Here is a 19,520-nt window from a genome sequence, read left to right on the forward strand (position 1 = left end):
CTATCGTGCGTCCCATTTGCCAGGTTATAACATGGCCACTGCTGCAACACCCCACCCAACCTTCCCACTAAATACCCGGGCCTGACCAGCCTGGGCGCCTACTCTAGAGCAGTAGCAGCACGAAGATCCGCGCCATCACAACAAACTACATTTCAGAAGCTACCAACCAATCCAGCTCAGAAAAGCTCCTCGAGCTTCTCTGGAGTCACCTGACCGCCCCCGTACACCGTCACTTCCGTCCACACATGCGCCCAGGATTGACAGCCACGGACCTCCAATCAGAAGTGGTCCCGCCCCCAGGCCCAGACAAAGGGCGGGTTTGAGACCAGGAAGCCCCGCCCCTCGTCGACGTGTGACGTCAGAGTCGCCATGGCGAGCTATCCGTATGGGCAGGTGAGTGCGTGAGGGGCGGGCGAATCCAGGTAGGGGCCTCGCCAAGTTCAGGCTGGGGACCGGTGTTTGAGTTTGCCCTCGCTTTCTCCGCGCCTTTCCCACGCTGAGGCTGGCTTCCGCGAGGTGTCGCGCGGAGCAAAAGGGAAAAGGGATGGTCGGTCGCGCCTGTCTCACGTCACGCAGGACTGCACGTCTGGGAGGTCGTGTCGCGCCCCCTTTGACGTGGCGCACGCGAGGATTTGGGGGCCTTGGACCCCATATACCCTGGCTGGGCTCGGCCTGGCCCCACACCTTCCCAGGGCTCCCGCGGGGACCCTGAGCAGGGTCGTCAACGCGAATAGAGCGTTTAGGCCGCTAGTTCCGTCGGTATCATTTGGGGCGTCGGATAAAAATACACCCCAGACGTACTGCATCCCGATAATCAGGAGATAATCTGTGGCTTAGCAGGCTCCACAAGTGCGCTTGTTTGACTACTGGCTTAGTCCAACACCTTATTTCACACATAGGAAAAATGAAACCCAGAGAAGACACGGAACTTGGCTGAAGTTACCAGGCAGTTAGGCAGCAGATCCCGGAGCTGTCAGCCAATGCCTTTTCCCCGCTTGCCAACCCATCTTGATCCAGCCAAGAACACCGCAGCAAGGTGATTCTGTGGCCAGAAGCCTTTGTCGGATGACAGAATGATGGAGGGGTTAAGTGCAGTTTGGAGTCAGAGGAAGGTTCACACCTTGGCTCCATCACTGAAATAGTTTTGAGCCCTTGAGCAACGGATTTTGCCTTTCTGAGCTGAAGCTTTCTCTGTAAAATAGGGCCAAATAATAGGCTCTACCTTGAGGGCTGTTATGAAGAATAAGGAAGTGATGCTTGTAAAGCATTTGGTACTACTGAGAGTGTAACAGGTGTTCCCTCTTGGTATTTTGATTTTTACTAGATGCCTAGAAGATCATTGCTGGGAGGGCCCTCAGAATAGTGACTTCGTTGTAAAAGGAGGAGACTGAAGCCCAGAGAGGGCTCCTGAGTTGCCCAAGATCATGCTAATTTAGGAGATAAAACCCATGCAGGAAAAATTGGAAGACAACTTCATATGGGACATTACAAAGCACTCGATTGAGTACAGTCACATGCCAAAAGGTGTGGCAAGAGCCTTCTGAGGGAATGCAGCCCTGTACAGTTTTTGTACACGATATGGAATTCTGTTATCTCAATCACCAAGGCCCTGAGGCATGCTTCCTGGGATTATAACCCCCAATTTATAGCTGAGGAACGAGCCCAGAGAAGTTAAGTGGCTTGCCCAAGGTGGCATATAGCAAGTGAGCGGGTGAGGCCAGGGCTAGACTTAGAAATCCTTTCATTGCATGCTTAGCAGAGGTAGAGGAGAGAGAGGCCGGCCTAGGCTAGAGTTAGGAGGAAGTATAACCTAGCAGTATTTCCCAAGCTCCCTTCCATTTGCTGCGTCTTGTGAGCTGTTAATAGGTTATCACTAACAGAGGAAGATTTTGTGGTTAAGTAAATTTGGGAAATGCTCTGTTAGAAAAAGCTAAGTTTGTTCGCCATTGGCTGTCTCGGAATTCTTGCTTTGTAAATATACATTGTAAATCTGCCAAGGAGGGATTGAATATGCAGTATTTCTTAAACTTACTTAACCATGGAATTCCCCCCCCCCCCCTTTTTTTTAAGTGGTCATTTTTCAGTAACACTGGTATTCCTGAGGAACTCTGTTTGGGGAAATATTGCCCTAGTGCATTGTTTCTCAGTAGATGGTCTGCATCAGAATCACTTAGCAGCTTGTTAGAAAAGCATGCTTTTGGGTTCCACCTCAGATGTGTTCTGCACCAGGGAAGGGCCAGGCATCTATATTTTAATCAGCTTTTGGAGGTAATTTGTATGCATCCGAGAAGCAGTGACATAGAAATTAAGAGCCTGAACTCCCAGGTTAGACAGAACTGGGCTAGAATCTTAATTCTACGACTTAATAGTTACATGCCCTTGGATGCATCTAAAGGCTCTGAGCCTCAGTTTCCTCACTTGTAAAAAGGGAGGAATAGTACTTCATAGGACTGAAATGAGGATGAAATATGATAAATTCTATGGGGAGCTTGGCACATTACTAATACATAGTGTGTGCCAGTGCACAGTGCTGCTGCGATTACTGTTATCATGCCATGCTGCCTGGGCTTATGCTCAGTGAAATATTGAAAAGGAGCACGTGTCTGGAATAGAAGAAGAAATGCTTCTTTTTCCCCCTATTATGTCCTGTCTGCCTGTCCAGCTCCTGGTCTATGGTTTTCCAAGAAAGGAACTGATTTGTGTGTGTGTATGTGTGTGTGAGGCAGATTGGCCCTGAGCTAACATCTCTTGCCAATCTTTCTCTTTTTGCTTGAGGAAGATTGTTGCTGAGCTAATATCTGTGTCAGTCTTCCTCTATTTTTCACATGGGATGCTGCCAGAGCATGGCTTGGTGAGCGGTACGTAGGTCCACCACCAGGATCTGAACCGGTGAACCCTGGGACGCCAAAGCAGAGTGCGCGAACTTAATCACTATGCCACCGGGCCCACACAGGAGATGATTTTTTTCAAAGCATCCAAAGGCTTGTCAGTGCTGCCTCCCCTCCACTCGGTACATATCCATGGAGGATTCCAGCCTATTGCTGGGAGTCAAGATTCCTGTAATTTTCCACTGCCCCAGCCCCAGGGTCCTCAAGCATGGACTGGGAATTGGAGCAGTGAAACTTAAGTACCCTTTGGTCCTGTAGGGGAGCCAGCCTGATGGTTTCAGTGGTTAAGAGCATGGTCTTTGAGGCCAGAGAGATTTGGCTTTAAATCCCTGCTCTGCCATTTCCTTGCAGAAATTTCTTACAAAAGTCAGATGCTTGGTTTCCCCTTCTTTAAAATGGGTACTTACCTCGAGAGTTACTGTAAAGATTAAATGAGATAATCCATATGAAGTGCTTGATATGCTGTTTTGGCATATGGTAAATACTCCAAGTGGAAGAGTGATATATATGTATAAAATGTAGAATCAGTGTGATAAGTATTAAATGAGAGTAAGTGTAAGGTACTAGGACAGCACAAGAGGGATACCTGAGTCTCAGGGAGAAAGGATATTTTTTCTTTCCTGAGGAAGATTTGCCATGAGCTAAGATCTGCATCTCTCTATTTTGTATGTGCGTTGCCACCACAGCATGGCCCCCTGCCAAGTGGCGTAGGTCTGCACCTGGGAACCGAACTCTGGCCACCAAAGCAGAGTGCCCCAAACTTAACCACTAAGCCATGGGGTCAGCCCCAGGGCATTCTTTTTGTTTTTTAATTGTTATTTTTAATGATTTTTTTTTTAAAGATTGGCACCTGAGCTAACAATTGTTGCCAATCTGTTTTTTTTTCCTGCTTTATCTCCCCAAATCTACCCCCATACATAGTTGTATATCCTAGCTGCAGGTCCTACTAGTTGTGGCATGTGGGATGCCGCCTCAGCATGGCCTGATGAGCGGTGCCATGTCCGCGCCCAGGATCTGAACCGGCGAAACTGTAGGCTGCTGCAGTGGAGTGCGAACTTAACCACTTGGCCACAGGGTTGGCCCCAGCCCCAGGACATTCTTAAAGGAGGTGATAATTAAGCCAAAAACTGAATCTCTAATAGAAGTTAGCTGGGTGAAGAAAGGAATGGTATTCCAGTAGAGGGAATAGCATGTTCAAAGGCCAGGAAGCAAGAGAGCCCAGTATTTTGGAGGAATTTAAGGAGATCATTCTAGTTGTAGTGAAGAGGGGGAGAGGGTAAGAAATGAGACCAGAAAGGTAAGCAAGGAGCAGATAGGGCCTTATATGCCTTTTTGAGGAGTGTGGACTTCATCCTAAGAGTAATGAGGGCGCCGCTGAAGAGCTTTCTCCTGTTTGTGCTTTGGAGCCCTTACCGTGGGGCACTGTGGGAATGGGTGGAAGTGGGAGATCCTGGAGGCAGGGAGACCAGTCTCAAAGCTATTGAAGTAATGTCAGTTAGAGAGAACAGTGAGCTGGTGAAAATGGACTTGAGAAGCATTTGGGAAGTAGAATTGAGAAATCTTGGTGCCTAATTGAGGTGACAGAGGGGAGGAAAGAGGAGGTTCCCAGGAGGCCACTAGGGTTTCCCATTCACCGAGATAGGAACACAGAGGGAGGATATATTTGGAGGGAAGGTCAGGAAGTTGTTGGATATGTGGGTCTGCAGCTCAGGAGAGAGAAAGCTGGAGAGAGAGATTTTGGAGTGTCAGCACAGAGGTGGTAATTGAAGTCTTGGGACAGTTCTTGGCTCACTGTTTATTGGCTGCAGGTTTCCAGCCTTTAAATATTTTAGGAGCCTCTGCTGGTGAATGCCCAAGCCACTCCTCTGTCTTCTTGTGATGGTTTAAGCCCTTGGAATGGTCTCTAGCCTGCTGCAGCGGGCACTGGAGGGGTAGTTCTGGAGCACAAGCTTGTCTTTGCAATGCAGCCTGCTCTCTTCCCCATCAGGACTCAGCATGGACCAACTTTTGACACCTCTGAGCTTCACAAGGGTCTTAGCGGTGGAAGAATGAGCCCTCAGAGCCAAAAGAAAATATGGGACTTGCTGAGTGGGTTATTTGGGAGGGTGTGAGCTCCCCACCACTTGCAGGAATGCAAACAGATTCCAGATAGGGCTACAGAGATTCCATCATCGACTGAGCGGTTGCCCTAGAGGGTCTTTGGGGTCTCCTGCAATACTGCAGCTCTCAGTTGGGTCTAGGTGCTGGGGAAAAAAGAATAAGATTCTTCTGAGTCTTCCTGATTTCTGGGCGTGAAGCCTCTGAAAGATCATCCAATCCCAACCCTTCACCCTTCACCCCCATCCACCGTAGAAATCCATCATATTTGACGGATATACTTAGGACAGTCCCTGGCACCAGCACGTGGGAGGTGCTCACTCATTTACTGAGTGAACACACAGCAGAGGGGAGGGGAATGGAGTGGAGTCATGCAGACCGTGTTTTGAATCCGAACTCACCCATTCTAGCTGCATCATCACAGGCACATTATTAAATTCTCTGCACCTTAATTTTCTCCTCTGTACAGTGGGGATAATAACACTCACTTCACAGGACTGAGGATCGGTGAGAGTGAGCTGAACTGGAAGCATCTAGCAGAGCTTCAGTAAAGTGTTAATTGCTCCCTCCCCCAACCCAATATACCAAATGTAGTTTATTTGCAATCAGTAAAGACCTAGGGATAGTTTTCTGTGATGCTTTGGAAACCATGGTTACTTAACTCTTCCTGTCTTTTTTTCTTTCACAATCTTATGTTTGTCTGCATGAAATGCACTTGGGAAAACTCTCAAAAGAGTTGGCAGCGTGGAGTAGTATAAAAGAACATGGAGTCAGGGACTCTGGTTTTCTTTTCTGGTTCGGACCTTTACTAACAACTCGGTGACCCAGAGAACCATCTTCCGCAGCCTGGATTCTGCCTCAGTTGATGGCTCTGCTACCTTCCTCTCGTGCAAGCTAGAAACCTGAGTCATTCTAAACACTTGCCTTTCCTCACTCTCCCCTCCATCTCTTCCCTTACCTAATTAGTTGCCAAGTCATGTCTAGTCTCTCTCTGAAATAGTGTCAGAATTCATCCTGTTCTCTCCATCTCCGAGTCTGCTGTCTCCTTCAAGCCCTGCCTGCCCTGCACCTGGGCTGCCGCCCGCCTCGCTAGCTCATCCTCCACCCCACCGCTGGTTCATTCTCCAAATAAGGCCCTGATCACGTTCTTCCCCTATTGGAAACCCTTCTGTGGCGCTCTGTTTCCTCCAGCATAAAGCCCAGACGCTTTGGAGTGGCATTCATTTGTTCAAATATTTATGGCGGCACGCAGGTGCCAGGCACTGTGCTGGACCCTGGGGTACCGTGATGCAGGAGGCCCAGTGTCTGCCCTTGGGGAGCTCACTGTTCCGCAGAGAAGACCATAGACAGAAACTACTGTGAGACACTTGTACTCGCCGGCTAGCTGAAATGCATCAGGAGAGGCATGTGGACAGGGGATGTGTAAAGAGCCTGCCTTTCTGAGTTCACACTGTGTTCTTGCCTCCGCCCCCTGCTTTTTAGCCTGTTCCCTGACCATCCCGTGTTCACTCATAGATCTCCGCCTTTGTCTTTCTTCTCCCTCCTGTCTGGAATGTCCTTCTTTGCCTTCCTTTTGGAGAATGCCTGTGCATCCTTCAGTGCCAGCTCCAGTATTACTTCTGCCTCTTCCAGGAAGCCTTCCTTGACCCACTTCATGCCTTTGTTCATTTAATTGCTCATTTATCATTCAACAGCCAACAGATTCCTCTGCCTATGCCTCTTTGATAGCATTTAAGTAGATTTTTCTGATGGCACTGATCAGATTATCTGTGGGCTCCTCAAGGACAGGCCCTGTTTAGTTTTGTGCCCCCAGGCCTCACACTGAGCCCAGCACAATGTTTTCGCTCTGTAAACGCTTGCTAAATGGAGTCTTTTAACAGTTGTGCACCTCAGTGTCTTCATCTGAAAATAAGCCTACTAACGTCTTCCTTTTTTCTGTTAGAGGATTGTCAGCAGGACTCTGCCAGCAGTGTTTCTGTGCATGTGAAAGTGCTTTGTAAGCCGTACACGTGAGGGCTTTAATGCAGGGCGGAGAGGAAAGAGTTTAGTTGCTGCCAGGCTGCACCAGAGCCCTGGAATGAGATAGCACAGGTCGGAAGACCTGCCTGGCAGCACCTGCTTTGTTGGCTGAGGGCGTTCCCCGGAGGAAGGGCCTTGCCTCAGGTGCCATAGGCCAGGCTCAGTTTATGGCTCACAGGGCTTATTGTGGAGCGGCCACTTCCTGGCTCGGTGTCCACCCTGTTCGTGGGTGTGCCCAGCCTCTGCGGAGTCCCTACCCCTTTCCTGGCCTCCGCTGGGCTCCTGTGCCCTATTGCCTACAGAAAGAGCACTGGAGCAGGAGCTGTGGTGGTCACTGGGTTCAGGGGGCGGGGGGGGTCTAGGTCTGCCTCCGCCTCCAGCTCACAGTGTCATTGAGCAAGTCCCTTCCCTCTCCCGGCCTTGGTTTCCCCATTTGTAACCTTAAGGGTTAGGTTCGGTGACCGGCCTCCTGCACACCTCTGCCATCACGCCTCGCCAGCTCCCTTGGGAATCTTTTATTCTTTAAATTCCAGTGGAAATGCTGCTTTCTCGTGGAAACGCTCCCCGATTTCACGCTCTCTCCTTCATGGTCCCGTGATACATGTCCTTTTTAAATGCCTATTTCCTTATGCTGTTTTGTTAGATGTTACAGACAGTGTGTCTGTGCCTCTCCTATTGACTGTGAGCTCCTTCAGAAGGGTTTACTCTCCTTTATATGCCTGCCCCCAACCCTCCTGTTTACCTGGCCCGGGGCTTTGCTGATAATTAATATAACAATAGCAGCTATGATTTATTGATCGTTTGCTTTATGCCAGGCACTGTTGTAAGAACTTATTTTCTTATATTAATGATTCTCAAACTGTCTTTGAGTCACTATGAGAGTTCTGCAGAGCTCTCTCAGAATCTGGGGGGGGCGGGGGGGTGGGGGTGGGGAGTGGCACATGGTTGGGGCTCAGGAACCCCCACCTTCCCTCAGCTAGAGTGACTTTCTTTTATCAGGTTTTTTTTTTTTTGAGGAAGATTAGCCCTGAGCTAACGTCTGCTGCCAATCCTCCTCTTTTTGCTGAGGAAGACTGGTCCTGAGCTAACATTCATGCCCATCTGTCTCTACTTTATATGTGGGGCGGCTACCACAGCATGGCATGCCAAGCGATGCCATGTCTGCACCCGGGATCCGAACCAGCGAACCCCGGGCTGCCGAAGAGGAACGTGTGCACTTAACCATTGCACCGCTGGGCCGGCCCCTCTTTTATCAATGTTAAAAATTTTATCTTATCAAAAGATTCTTTAGCTAAAAATTAAACTAATGAAATTCTGCTGCATTTATTTCTTGTAATCTGCAAAACCATTCAGTGAAGAAGCGATTATTATATTCTATTTGTGAAGAAATATGCTTCGAGAGATTAAGCCCCTGGTCCCCGGTCATGAACTCAGCTGGTGAGAGCAGAGTTTTGCGGTGAGATTTGGCTGTGACTTCATTATCTGTGAAGGAGTCCTCCTGCTGGCTAGGCAGCTTCCAGGGCGGAGGAACTCCCCCGATGGTGAATGGGGAAGGTGAAGGGCCTGCTTCCTGCCCTCCCCCCAGAAGCCTCGCCTCCTGGAGCAAGCACACCCCCTTTAGATGAAGTGTGAATTTGGGAGAGCCTTGAGGGTAGCTGTTCCAGAAGCTATCAAACACGCTAAAAAGAGAAAGGCCAGGCTTTCGGTGCCTAGGCCTCGGGCTGCTGTGCCTCACGGGTTGATCCAAACATGTCTAGCTGGTCCCGTCCTCAGAGCTGGGCCCAGCGGCTCTCTGTGCCCTTACCTCAGCCTGTCTGCATATTGCTCGGGCTGCGCTCTGCCAGGCCTTTTGCTGGCCGCTTAGGGAGATGCAGCCGAGCACTCTGAGCCTTGGGGACGCCTGGCTCGTGGCGTGGGGACCTGGACAAGAAAGGCAATGCTCCTGTGTATGTCCTAGTGTACAAATTGGGCTTAGCAGCCGGGAGACCTGGATTCTGGGGCCAGCCCCTGCATGCAGCCTGTGTGTGATTTTTCTGGACTCGAGTTTCCTCCTCTGTAGAAGGTGCTGTTACTAATCATTTTAATGTGTAGTGAGTGCTTAACCTCTCTGTGCCAGGGCCTGTGTCAAAGCACTTCATGTGGCTGGTCTCATTTCCTTCACAAACCAACCTGGGATGTAGGCACTATTATTTTTCATTCCCATTTTAGAGCAAAGGATATTGAGGCTTAGAGAGCGTAAGTCATTAGTCAAGTTAGTAAGTGGCAGAACGTGAACTTGAACTGGTCTTTTTGACTTTAGCCATTGTACTATATTGCCTTAGGAGTTGATTCTCCCCTGCCCATCTCACAGAGCCATGAGTGAGGATGGGGAAAGTGTTTCTGTATCACGAGCTCGAGTGCGCTAAGAAAAGCATGCTCTGGATGACTCCATGCTCTGGAAGTATTGTTTGTGATTGAAGAGGGTCAGGGCTGTGTGGTGGAGGTCACGTTCGCACGTGAATTCCACAAATAGAGATGAGGTAGCACAGGGGGAGAATGTGGAATGGTTTGATTCATTTGCCTACTCATTTATACAGTAAATATTTACTGAGCATCCATTCCGCACTGGGGGCTGGGGATAAAGTGGCAAACCAAACATGATCCCAGACCTCGTGGAGCCCCTTGGTGTACAGGGAAGGTGAGCCAGGAGGGCAGGATTCCAGCCCTGACTCTGCAGGTTACTGGTGGTGCGATTTTGGGTAAGTTGTATCTTCTCTAGAAGCCTCAGGTTCCCCATCTGAGCAATGGGATCATAATTCCGGCTCTGCCTATAGGATCAGTTGGAAGAGTGGCAGTGGCAGTGTATTATAACTGTAAAGTGCCGTACTGTGGCTAGTTTCGGGCCTTATCATTCTGACTGATGTCTTGCTTTTCTTGCAGGGCTGCCCAGGAGCTGGAGGACAAGCGCCCGGAGCCCCTCCGGGGAGTTACTACCCTGGATCCCCCCATGGTGGAGGGCAGTATGGCAGTGGGGTACCCCCTGGTGGTGGTTATGGAGGAGGTCCTGCCCCTGGAGGGCCTTATGGACCACCAGCTGGTGGAGGGCCCTATGGACACCCCAACCCTGGGGGCCTCCCCCCTGGGACTCCAGGAGGACCATATGGTGGTGCAGCCCCAGGGGCTCCCTATGGTCAGCCACCTCCAAATTCCTATGGTGCCCAGCATCCCGGGCCTTATGGACAGGGCCCTCCTCCAGGTAAGCAGAGATCTTGGACTCCAGGTGCCTCTGACCTTGTTCTGAGTTACCCAGGGCCCATCCTGACCCTTCTGGTGGATGTTCAGGCAGCCTGGTCTTTGGTGCCTTAGCATCTTGCTTCCAGCTTCAGCTTGCATCAGCAGAATGAGAAGTCTGTTAGTTAGCTTTGCTGTGGTAACAACAACTCCAAAATCTCTTTGGCTTGCAGCAACAAACATTTATTTCTATTGCTTGCTCACACGTATTTCCTCTTGCTTATGTGATGGCAGCTGTGGCTTTGGTGACTGAGGTTCTGCTCCACGAGTCTTTTCTTTCCAGGATTCAGGCTGAAGGAGCAGCCTCTGTTAGGGATATGCTGTTCTTGTGGCAGAGAAAAAGGTCAGGAGAGCTAACAGGAATGCACAATGCTCTTAAAGCTTCTGCTTTGAAGTACTTTATCTGTCTTCCACTCACATTCTGTTGGCTAATCCTCATCTGGTCAAACCCGATATTTATAGGATAGGAATATTATAGGATAGGAATGATACTCGTCCCATGGAGGTGCTCTGCCAGCCACCAGGCAGTGGTGAGGATGTACAGCGCTCTAACAGGGAGGGGGGGCAGAATTAGCAAATAATTGGAGATAATAATACAGTCTGCCATGCGGAGAAACCCTATCCTGCAGAAGGGAGACTGACTGCTATATGTAGAAAGGCAAGATAGTGTAGTTGGTGAAAGCTTGGGCTTTTTGCGATCACTTACTGACCTTACCAGATTACTTCACCTCCTTAAGCCCCAGTGTCCACATCTGGCAGTGTCAAAATGAGGGCAGTGTCACTGCCTCACATGGTTGTTGATAAGGATTAAATGAGAAGGTGCAGGGGAACACTGGGCACAGTGTCTGGCACATGGGAAGGGATTAATAAACAATATTCTGTGAAAGGACTCGTTCTGGAGCATTCTCAGCAAAGAGGTATTCAGCATTTAATGTGATGACAGATGTGCCAAGGGCCTTACCACTGAAAGATGCTGAGGTGGACAGGAGAATGATGGGAATGGTCCGATAGGGGAAGGATAAAGAGCAGAGATGCTAAAGGTGAGGTACTGGACAAGATGGGGGAGGGACCCAGGGCTTGGAGACTCAGTGGAGGCAGAGAATCCTGGGTAGGGGCTTTGGCCTCAAGAAGATTGCTGAGCTGTCGTAGAGGGTCAGGGAAGGTGAGTGCCCAGCCCCCTACTTCCTCCCAAACTCATTCAGTTAGCCTCTGCTCAGAATGCTTGTTCCCAGAAGACCAAGCCAGCAGCAAGGCAGCCTGGAACCACTCCTGTGCGCCTGAAGCCCCTGCATAGAAGGGCACTGCTGGGAAGCTGCAGCATCTTAGCATACATGCCCAGGCAGGTGGCCCTGACAGAGATGCTCAAACCTTGGGGTTTCTAAACACTGTGAGCAGTGGCATTTATCTTGTCAGAGCCCAGAGCTGCCGGGTGTTTGCTTTCAGCTCAGCAGCCTCATGGTGAGTTTCCTCATATTTTAAAAATCTTGTCTCTGAGCCTGCATGAGGTCACTGCAGGGAAGGGAGCCGCTGGCTATGAGGCTTATCCCTCCAGGGCCTGGGGCCAGAGGTAATCTCTGGGGCTGGAGAGGAGAGGAGCGATGTGCCTCAGACTCTCAGCTGCTCACCCTCTGTAGCTTCCCCTCGTGTGGCCACCATTGCCTCCTCCAGTGCATCTGGTGACCCCCTGGAGCAGTGCTTCTTAAAGCATGAACCCCATGTCACCTGCATCGGAGTCCTCTGGAGGTGGCACCTCAGCCCCACTGAATCCAGGATCTAAACTTTGAGCACCAGCACTCTGCAAGGCAGGTTTGACCCTTAAAGGTGCCGTGCTGCTCAAGGAAAGATCCTAAAGGCGCTCGAGACCCAGAGGGCCTTTCCAGCCTCCTCAGCTGCCATCCCCCCGCCCCTGCCCCATCAACCCAAGACCCCTTGGAGTGCTCTGAACACACTCTGTGTCTTTGCCATGTGCTTTTTCTTCCCCCATCTCAACTCCTTATCATCCTTTCAGAGCCAGTTTAAATATCCCTTCCTCTGTGAAAATGTGACTGCACACATTCCAGGCCCTTGGCTAAAACATTTTGCTCTCATCTCACTTAATCATCACACAGCCCTGGGAAGTGGGTCCATTTTAGAAATGGGCAAATCAGGACTCAGAGAATTAATTTGCCTAAAGTCACACAAGCTAGTAAGGATCAGAGCCGAGATTTGTATCCGAATTCTGCTCTTTGATTCCAGAGCCTGAACTCTTCTATGCAAACTGCACAGACCACATGTATTAGAGAAACTGTGGCCTGCGCTCCCCCATGGCACAGCTGCTGTTTTAGGAAGGTAGGGGGGCCTGCCTCGATTTCGCATCTAAGGAGGTCAGACTAGCCCGTCAGTGCAGCAGACCTTTTTCCTGTGGCCTCAGCTTTGGGACAGGATGGTGGTTTCTATGCTCCACAGCTGCCCGTGGCTGTATGATACTGCCTTGTGTGAAGGGGCCCTTTTTGTGGCCAGTTAACTCAGTAGGTTTACAATACTGTGTAACTCTGGCTTTTCCTAAGACAGACAATCTTCTGTGCTTCTCCACTTTCATCTCCCACCCTTTACCTCTACCCCCCAGCTTACCCTGTGTGTCTTTCCACATGAATGATCCTGATTTACATACATACTTAAAGCTACTTACATACTCCACACAGACACACAGAGCTATTTGAAACACAACAACAATGCTAATAATCAGATAGTACGCAGATTGCGCAGGTGCTAATTTAAGGGTTTTCATATATTAATTGTATCCTTACAATAATGAAGTAGATACTATTATGTCCTCAATTTAAAGATAAGAAAACCAAATCAGAAAACTTCGGTAACTATGGCTGCAAAATGGGGGAGCTGGGACTTGAACCGTGAGCTCAACTCTAGCGTGAATTGAGCACCTTCCCTTTCTGTGTCCAGCTCTGTGCTAGGCTCTGGGTATTCAGAGGTGGGTTAGTCTGGGATCCTGCCTGCATGTTACTCCAAGTCTAACCTGGAAGGGGAGAAGGATCACAGCGGAGTGATCAGGAATGCGAGAGAGGAGTACGGAGGAGAGGGGAGGGAGGCCTGTCTTGGGGCGGAAGAACAGGGAAGGCTTTGGGGCAGGAACAGCATTTTATTCGGGTTTTGAAGGGTGGACAGGAAATGGATGCAAAGGGATGAGGGAGAAGGGGTCCGAAGCAGAGGGAAGGGGGTGAGTGGAGGCTCTGCGTGGGTGTGGGTGAGAGCAGGGCAATATTTCATCTGGGCGGGGACAGAGGTGTCGAGGTACAGCATGGAAGAGAGTGAGAGGGAGATGGGCGTACCACATCGTGGGGGGACCCGGAATGCTGTTTTAAGGATGCTGGACTTTATTTTGTGGTCAATGGGGAACCTTTGAAGAGTTTTGAGTTGAGGTGGGGGAAAATGGATGAGAACAGAGTTGAATTTTAGAAAGATTGCTCAGTAACAAGTGAAGAGTGGAGGAGAATAGCTGTGAGGATGATTTGGTTAGGCTTTTTGGTTTGTTACAACAATCCAGGTGAGAGGCGTCTGAGCCAGGACAGGTGCAGTAGGAATAGGGAGGAGGAGATGCCTGTGTGTGGAACTGCCAGAACTGGGCAGCTCTTTGGAGGTGTGGGATGAGGCGTCACAGATGTCTCCAGGGAGGTTTGGAGATGGGGAGGTGCATGGGAGGTGATGGGGAAGGAAGAGAGGTGGAGCTCCATGGCCACCCACACTCTGGCAGCTCCTGATAGAATATGTCAACTCTTCACTGGGCCAGGGAAATCAGAGATGGACCAGACCTAGTTCCCACCCCAGAGAGCTGCCTGCTCCTGTGACTCGGAATACTGGTCTCTGGGCTGTGGGTGTTAGGTGCTCAGCAAACATTTTTGGATCCCCAGTCTGTGGGGAAGAGATAATCTCCCTTTTCAGAGAATTCTTCATTAGCTAGACAAGTCCTTGTTCCTTAAAAACTTAAAGTCAAATAGAGACGTGACCAGAACGCTATAGCTGGACAGATTCACGGAGTAGACATCAAACGCAGATACTCGTGAGTTGACACCAAAGGTCCTCTTCCATCAGAGTAAGAATGTTGGCCTGATGGAAGATGGGGGTAGGTGGATTTGTGGGGTTTGGTGGGTAAGAAAAACCTGTAGCCAGGGTGGCACTGAGGCTGGCCCTTCCCAGCATTTCTGTGGATTGGCCTTGAGACCTGTGTCTGACTCCCCTGGTTTGTGCCCCTTCCTGCAGGTGGCGCCCCTCCCAACGTGGATCCCGAGGCTTACTCCTGGTTCCAGTCAGTGGACTCTGATCGCAGTGGCTACATCTCCATCAAGGAGCTGAAGCAGGCCCTGGTCAACTCCAACTGGTCCTCGTTCAATGATGAGACATGCCTCATGATGATCAGTGAGTCCCTGCCCTTCCCCCTGGGCTCGAGCTGGGCCAGTGCGACCTGATACCTGATAGTAGGTGGGTGGTCAACCCTTCTGAGGAGAGATCTTTTGGCCAGGAAACTGGGTTCAAGGTGAGATCCGCTAGACTGAGAGCTCTTTCCCTTAGATCTTTTCTCAAGTTCTAGACCCCACTGCGTCACAGGCTAACTCATTTCCTGTTCTGCAGAATGAGACTCCCTGCCCTGTAGGAGAGGGCAGGGAGGGTGTCAGCTGCCAAGCCTGCAGAGAAAATGCAGTTCTGGAAGGAAGGGGTGGGGCTTAGGGTGGCCAGGGTGGGGCTGGTGTAACACTTGATGAGGGTGCGTCTTCGGGACAGGCATCTAGGCCTCAGGCCTGTGGTTCTCTGGAGTCTCCTCCAGTAGGGGCTGCCTCAGTGGTACCCAAGGATCCTTGGCCCTCGGTCTTGAAACTTTCCTTCCCTCCTTTCCCTCCCCACCAAGACATGTTTGACAAGACCAAGTCAGGCCGCATCGATGTCTACGGGTTCTCGGCCCTGTGGAAGTTCATCCAGCAGTGGAAGAACCTCTTCCAGCAGTATGACCGGGACCGCTCGGGCTCCATCAGCTACACAGAGTTGCAGCAAGGTGAGGGCGGGGCTAGGGCCCGTGCACAGGCAGAGCTAGACTTTTCTCTTTACTCCCTGAGACAGAACAAGGGGCTTTCTCTAGTCTCTGACTACCAAACGTCCAGCTGCATTACAAAATGCTGTCCTCAGCACAGGCCCACTCCCCACCCCTTCCATGACCGGGCTAGGGCGTTGAGCCAAGATCTAGAGCAAGGAAACACCTGGGATCAGGCTCAGGGCTGGACTCCCTGCTGATGGGACTCCTGGCAGTTTCTGGTGAGACAGGCCCAGCTGGCAGGGATCCTTGGGGATGGAGACGCAGCAACCCAGTGCTCATCGAGACCAGTATGTGTGACTTTTGTGGCGCTTTTTTCTCTAGTTTCTAGCATGCCCCTGTGTAGGGGCTCAAAAAGATGATTTCTGTTGCTAGCTCTGTTAGAAGGCAGTTTTCTTCCCAACTCTGGGCTGCAGACCACTCTGAAAGTTGCAGTTGTGTGAGATGACCCGAAGCCACAGCTCCAGGTCTGCTTCCGATTCTGACTCTAGGGGATGGGTGGTTCGTGGGGTTATGAGATCCTGACAAGGAGCTTTGCCACTTAGAGGGGAGAAAGGGCTCCCCAGAGAACCCAGCCCCTTGCCCTGGCCATGGATTCCCATCAGACCGAGGGGCTCTGTGGGTGGGGGTGAGCTCATGGTATCTGTACCCTGGTAGACCAGAAAGGAGATGACCTGTACTGATCACCCTGCTTTCTTGTCGGGTGCTGTTGTGGAGATTGGGAAGGGTGATACAATCACAACAAAACGAATGTTTGTTGAATATGTTATTCGTTCATTCTCCCCGTGTGTAGGTACTGTTTATTCCTCACCCTTAAATGAAGAGTCTCTTATTATTGCCTTTTTACAGATGAGAAAACAGGCTAAGTATAGGTAGCTTGCCCAAGGGCCACATAGCAAAAGGGGAGCTGGGATTTTAGCCTGAGCTGGTAGATTATGCAGAGAGGAAGGGAGGAGGCATCCCAGCTAGAGGGACAGGCAGAGCAACATGTAGGCTGTGACTTTGGAGCTGCCTAGCAGCCTTGCCTGGGGAGATGATGATTTTATTATTTTTAATAAATGACACTTACTGAGTGCTTATGTGCTGGGCAGCGTCCCAGGTGCTTTACATGATCACTTCCTTTAATCCTTACTAGAAGCTCCAAGGTAGGTATTATCCCCATTTTAGAGGTGATGACAGAGGATTAGCAAGGGTAAGCAACTTGCTGAGGGGCTGTCTTGACTCCAGAGCAGGCCCTCGTAACCTCTATGCCGGGCCACCTCTGATGTGCGCCCTGGACAAGGTGGTCCTAGGGGTCTCAGACTTCCTTGTGTAGTGCACACAAGTCAGGGATGAGCACAGATAGACTGGTGTTCTGGGACCCCATGGGCCCCTGGTTGAACGGGGTGTAATGGAGATGTGGAGAAAGAGGGATGGGGCCCTACCAGCCGAGAGGAGCATCCAGACAGAGGCCCTGTTGTGCTCCTGCCATCTCGGACAGACCCTCAGGACTCCTTTCCTCTTTCTGCTTCCATGCTGATCCCATTCCCTCAAAGTCCCCTGAGCTGCAGTGCTCCATGGCGCTGGTCGATGGCGGTGCTCATGGCAGGTTTTTGTGTGTGCTCTGTGTGCCCCTCCTCTCCAGCTCTGACCCAAATGGGCTACAACCTGAGCCCCCAGTTCACCCAGCTCCTGGTCTCCCGCTACTGCTCGCGCTCCGCCAATCCCGCCATGCAGCTGGATCGCTTCATCCAGGTGTGCACCCAACTGCAGGTGCTGACTGAGGCCTTCCGGGAGAAGGACACAGCTGTGCAGGGCAACATTCGGCTCAGCTTTGAGGACTTCGTCACCATGACAGCTTCTCGGATGCTATGACCCAGCCCATCTGGCTCCTTAGAGTGGGAGAAGCATGTGGGCCTCTCTTCTTTTCCTGCCCCTCCTAGAAAAAGATTCTCCCTTGCCTGATGCAGCACTATTCCCAAAGAAGGCTGGGAGCCCTGCGTCATAGCTGCCACAGAGTGGGGACCTGAGTGAAGGCCACACAGGTAGGGCCTGACCTAGGAGAGGCCTGGAAGTTGAGTCTCCTTACAGTCCTGAGCATTTAAATGGCACAGCCTTGCACCAGGAGCAGGAGATGCCAGTCATTGCAATGGCATTCATGTCCAGCGTTAGGCTGGGCTCCAGCTTCTAGCTTTCCCTTCTGTGCCCTGAGGCCAGTGGTGAGTATTCATGGGCCTCTTACCATTCCCACCTGTGTTCCCTCACCCATGCTGTCTTGTCAGATGAACCCAGTTTCTCCAGAGGTAGAATCTGACCAAGCATGAGAGAGGTTTGCTCTCAGGACCAGTGGCTTGGATTCCGCCACCCCCATGCCCATAAATCCGTGTGTGTGTTCACTTCTAGCTGCCTGGGGGCTGTCCCTGCTTGGGGAGTTGGGACAGTCTGCTCTCTGGGTATCTTTGGCCAGGCTACTGCCCTCTGCAGCTTGGACCCCTCTCTTGCCTGCCATTTTCTGCTTGACTTCGTCCCCAGGGACAGTTGCCACCTCCCGCTGCCAATGCTTTTTTTTTTAATTTGTGGTTTTTCCATTTGGGGCCAAAAGTTCAGTGAAACTGTAAGCTTCAATAAAAATAATAAAAAATATAAAGTTCCGTGTTTTTCCACCACACCTTCCCAGCCACAGGTTCGGATGCTTATCCATTCAGTCACCATTCTTTCGTTCAACAAGTATTTAAGTACATACTGTATACCACGCCATGCAGAAAGCAGCAGCTCCGGGGGACATGGTCTACACGGGGCTGCTCTTATTTACCAGGGTGAAGTAGGAGTCTGCCAGGTTCAGTTCAGTACGGGCTGGGGGTCAGCACAAGAAGCTGATTGTGTGTTTTATAACAGTTTTCGGGCTGGCATTCTGGGCTGGAAGTAGCCACCCCACGCTTGTTACAGCATGGCCTTTTTATTCTCTCAAGCCCTAGTTTTATCTCCCAGACCAGCTGCATTTATTAAGTCATAACTTCTCCCCCATTTTTATTAAGCACAGACGTCTGTACTTGCCAGCTGGACTTTCAGATCGGCATGATAACCAGTCTACTCTGAATGTCTATGGTGGTCTGACAAATTTCAATCAGAAGTCAAGACACCAGACATGCCGGTTTGCCTGGGGGACCTTATATGGGTAATGGTGTGATGAGAATCCTTTTGCTTTGGGAGGTGAAGATAAGAACTCCGGGCCCTGATCACGGCACCGCTCCCTGCAGTGGGGGGTCCGGGGAAGTAGCTATGACTGTTGGCAGCTCAGTGACGCCCACCAGGTTTGTCAGGCTCAGCCACGTCAGCCCCATTCTCTAGTGCTAGGATCCTAGAATTAGATGGCATCCATTCCCAGAGGCCAGCCTCCATCCGGAGCCAGACTCTTCTCCATGGCCCCCCAGTGCATCTGGCCTCTGCTTGCCAGGCTCCAGTGACAACTCAGTGCATTTCCAGGCAGCCCACTTCCTCTTGACTGGTAGAAATTTCTTCCTGATGTGGATTCCAAATCCTGCCACCTTGAAAACACCACCCATTTGCTATGGTTTTCTCTCTTGGACTATCCAGAACATACATCACCTCTTTTTGCATGTCAACCCTCTAGATATCTAGAACCTGCCACCACATTTCCCCCCAAGTCCTCCCTTCCCTAGGCTGGACAGTCCCAGGCTCTTCAGCAACTCTTCACTGGGCATCACTCCCCTTGGCATCCTGATCACCTCCCCTGAATTTTCACCAGTCCCCCAAAATGGCAGCCTGAGGCCTACTGTGGTGCTGGGTTCAACCAGCAGAGCAGAGTAGCACTGTAACCTTAGGGGAATCTTCTGTTATTTCTTTGCTCCCACTGAGCCCAGTGTCTACTGAAATCTGTCTTTAAAACTGTGCCCATCATCGTCTCTCGCCCTTGTGCCCAGCAAGGCCTGAGGAGCCCAGTGCCTGGGTTGGTCCTTGTGGGCATGGTTGGTTCTGAGCTTGGGACCAGCCCTCACCTCATGTGGCACTCTGCACCTGCAAGCCTGGCTACAAAATTTCCCAACAGCTTTGGATCCTAAGGTCAGCAGGAGTGTGGCATGGGCAGGACAGCCCATCCTGCCTGGCACCAACTGCACATCTGTAGAAGTGTCCGTGAGAGCTGGGCTGGTGAGCCATGTGGAGAGTGGGAT

General features: G+C 50.8%; 1 protein-coding gene across 1 annotated transcript; it reads left to right on the plus strand.

The window, feature by feature from the left end:
- Window positions 1-2: 2 nt before the first annotated feature.
- On the plus strand, window positions 3-17,977 carry PEF1 (penta-EF-hand domain containing 1). Its single transcript, XM_014837951.3, has 5 exons — window positions 3-393; window positions 9,924-10,239; window positions 14,529-14,684; window positions 15,172-15,315; window positions 16,976-17,977. The coding sequence occupies exons 1-5, from the start codon at window positions 370-372 to the stop codon at window positions 17,203-17,205; spliced, it is 870 nt and encodes a 289-aa protein (XP_014693437.1). The 5' UTR covers window positions 3-369; the 3' UTR covers window positions 17,206-17,977.
- Window positions 17,978-19,520: the final 1,543 nt, after the last annotated feature.

The sequence above is a fragment of the Equus asinus genome, chromosome 5, assembly GCF_041296235.1.
Source record: "Equus asinus isolate D_3611 breed Donkey chromosome 5, EquAss-T2T_v2, whole genome shotgun sequence".
NCBI classification, from domain to species: Eukaryota; Metazoa; Chordata; class Mammalia; order Perissodactyla; family Equidae; genus Equus; species Equus asinus.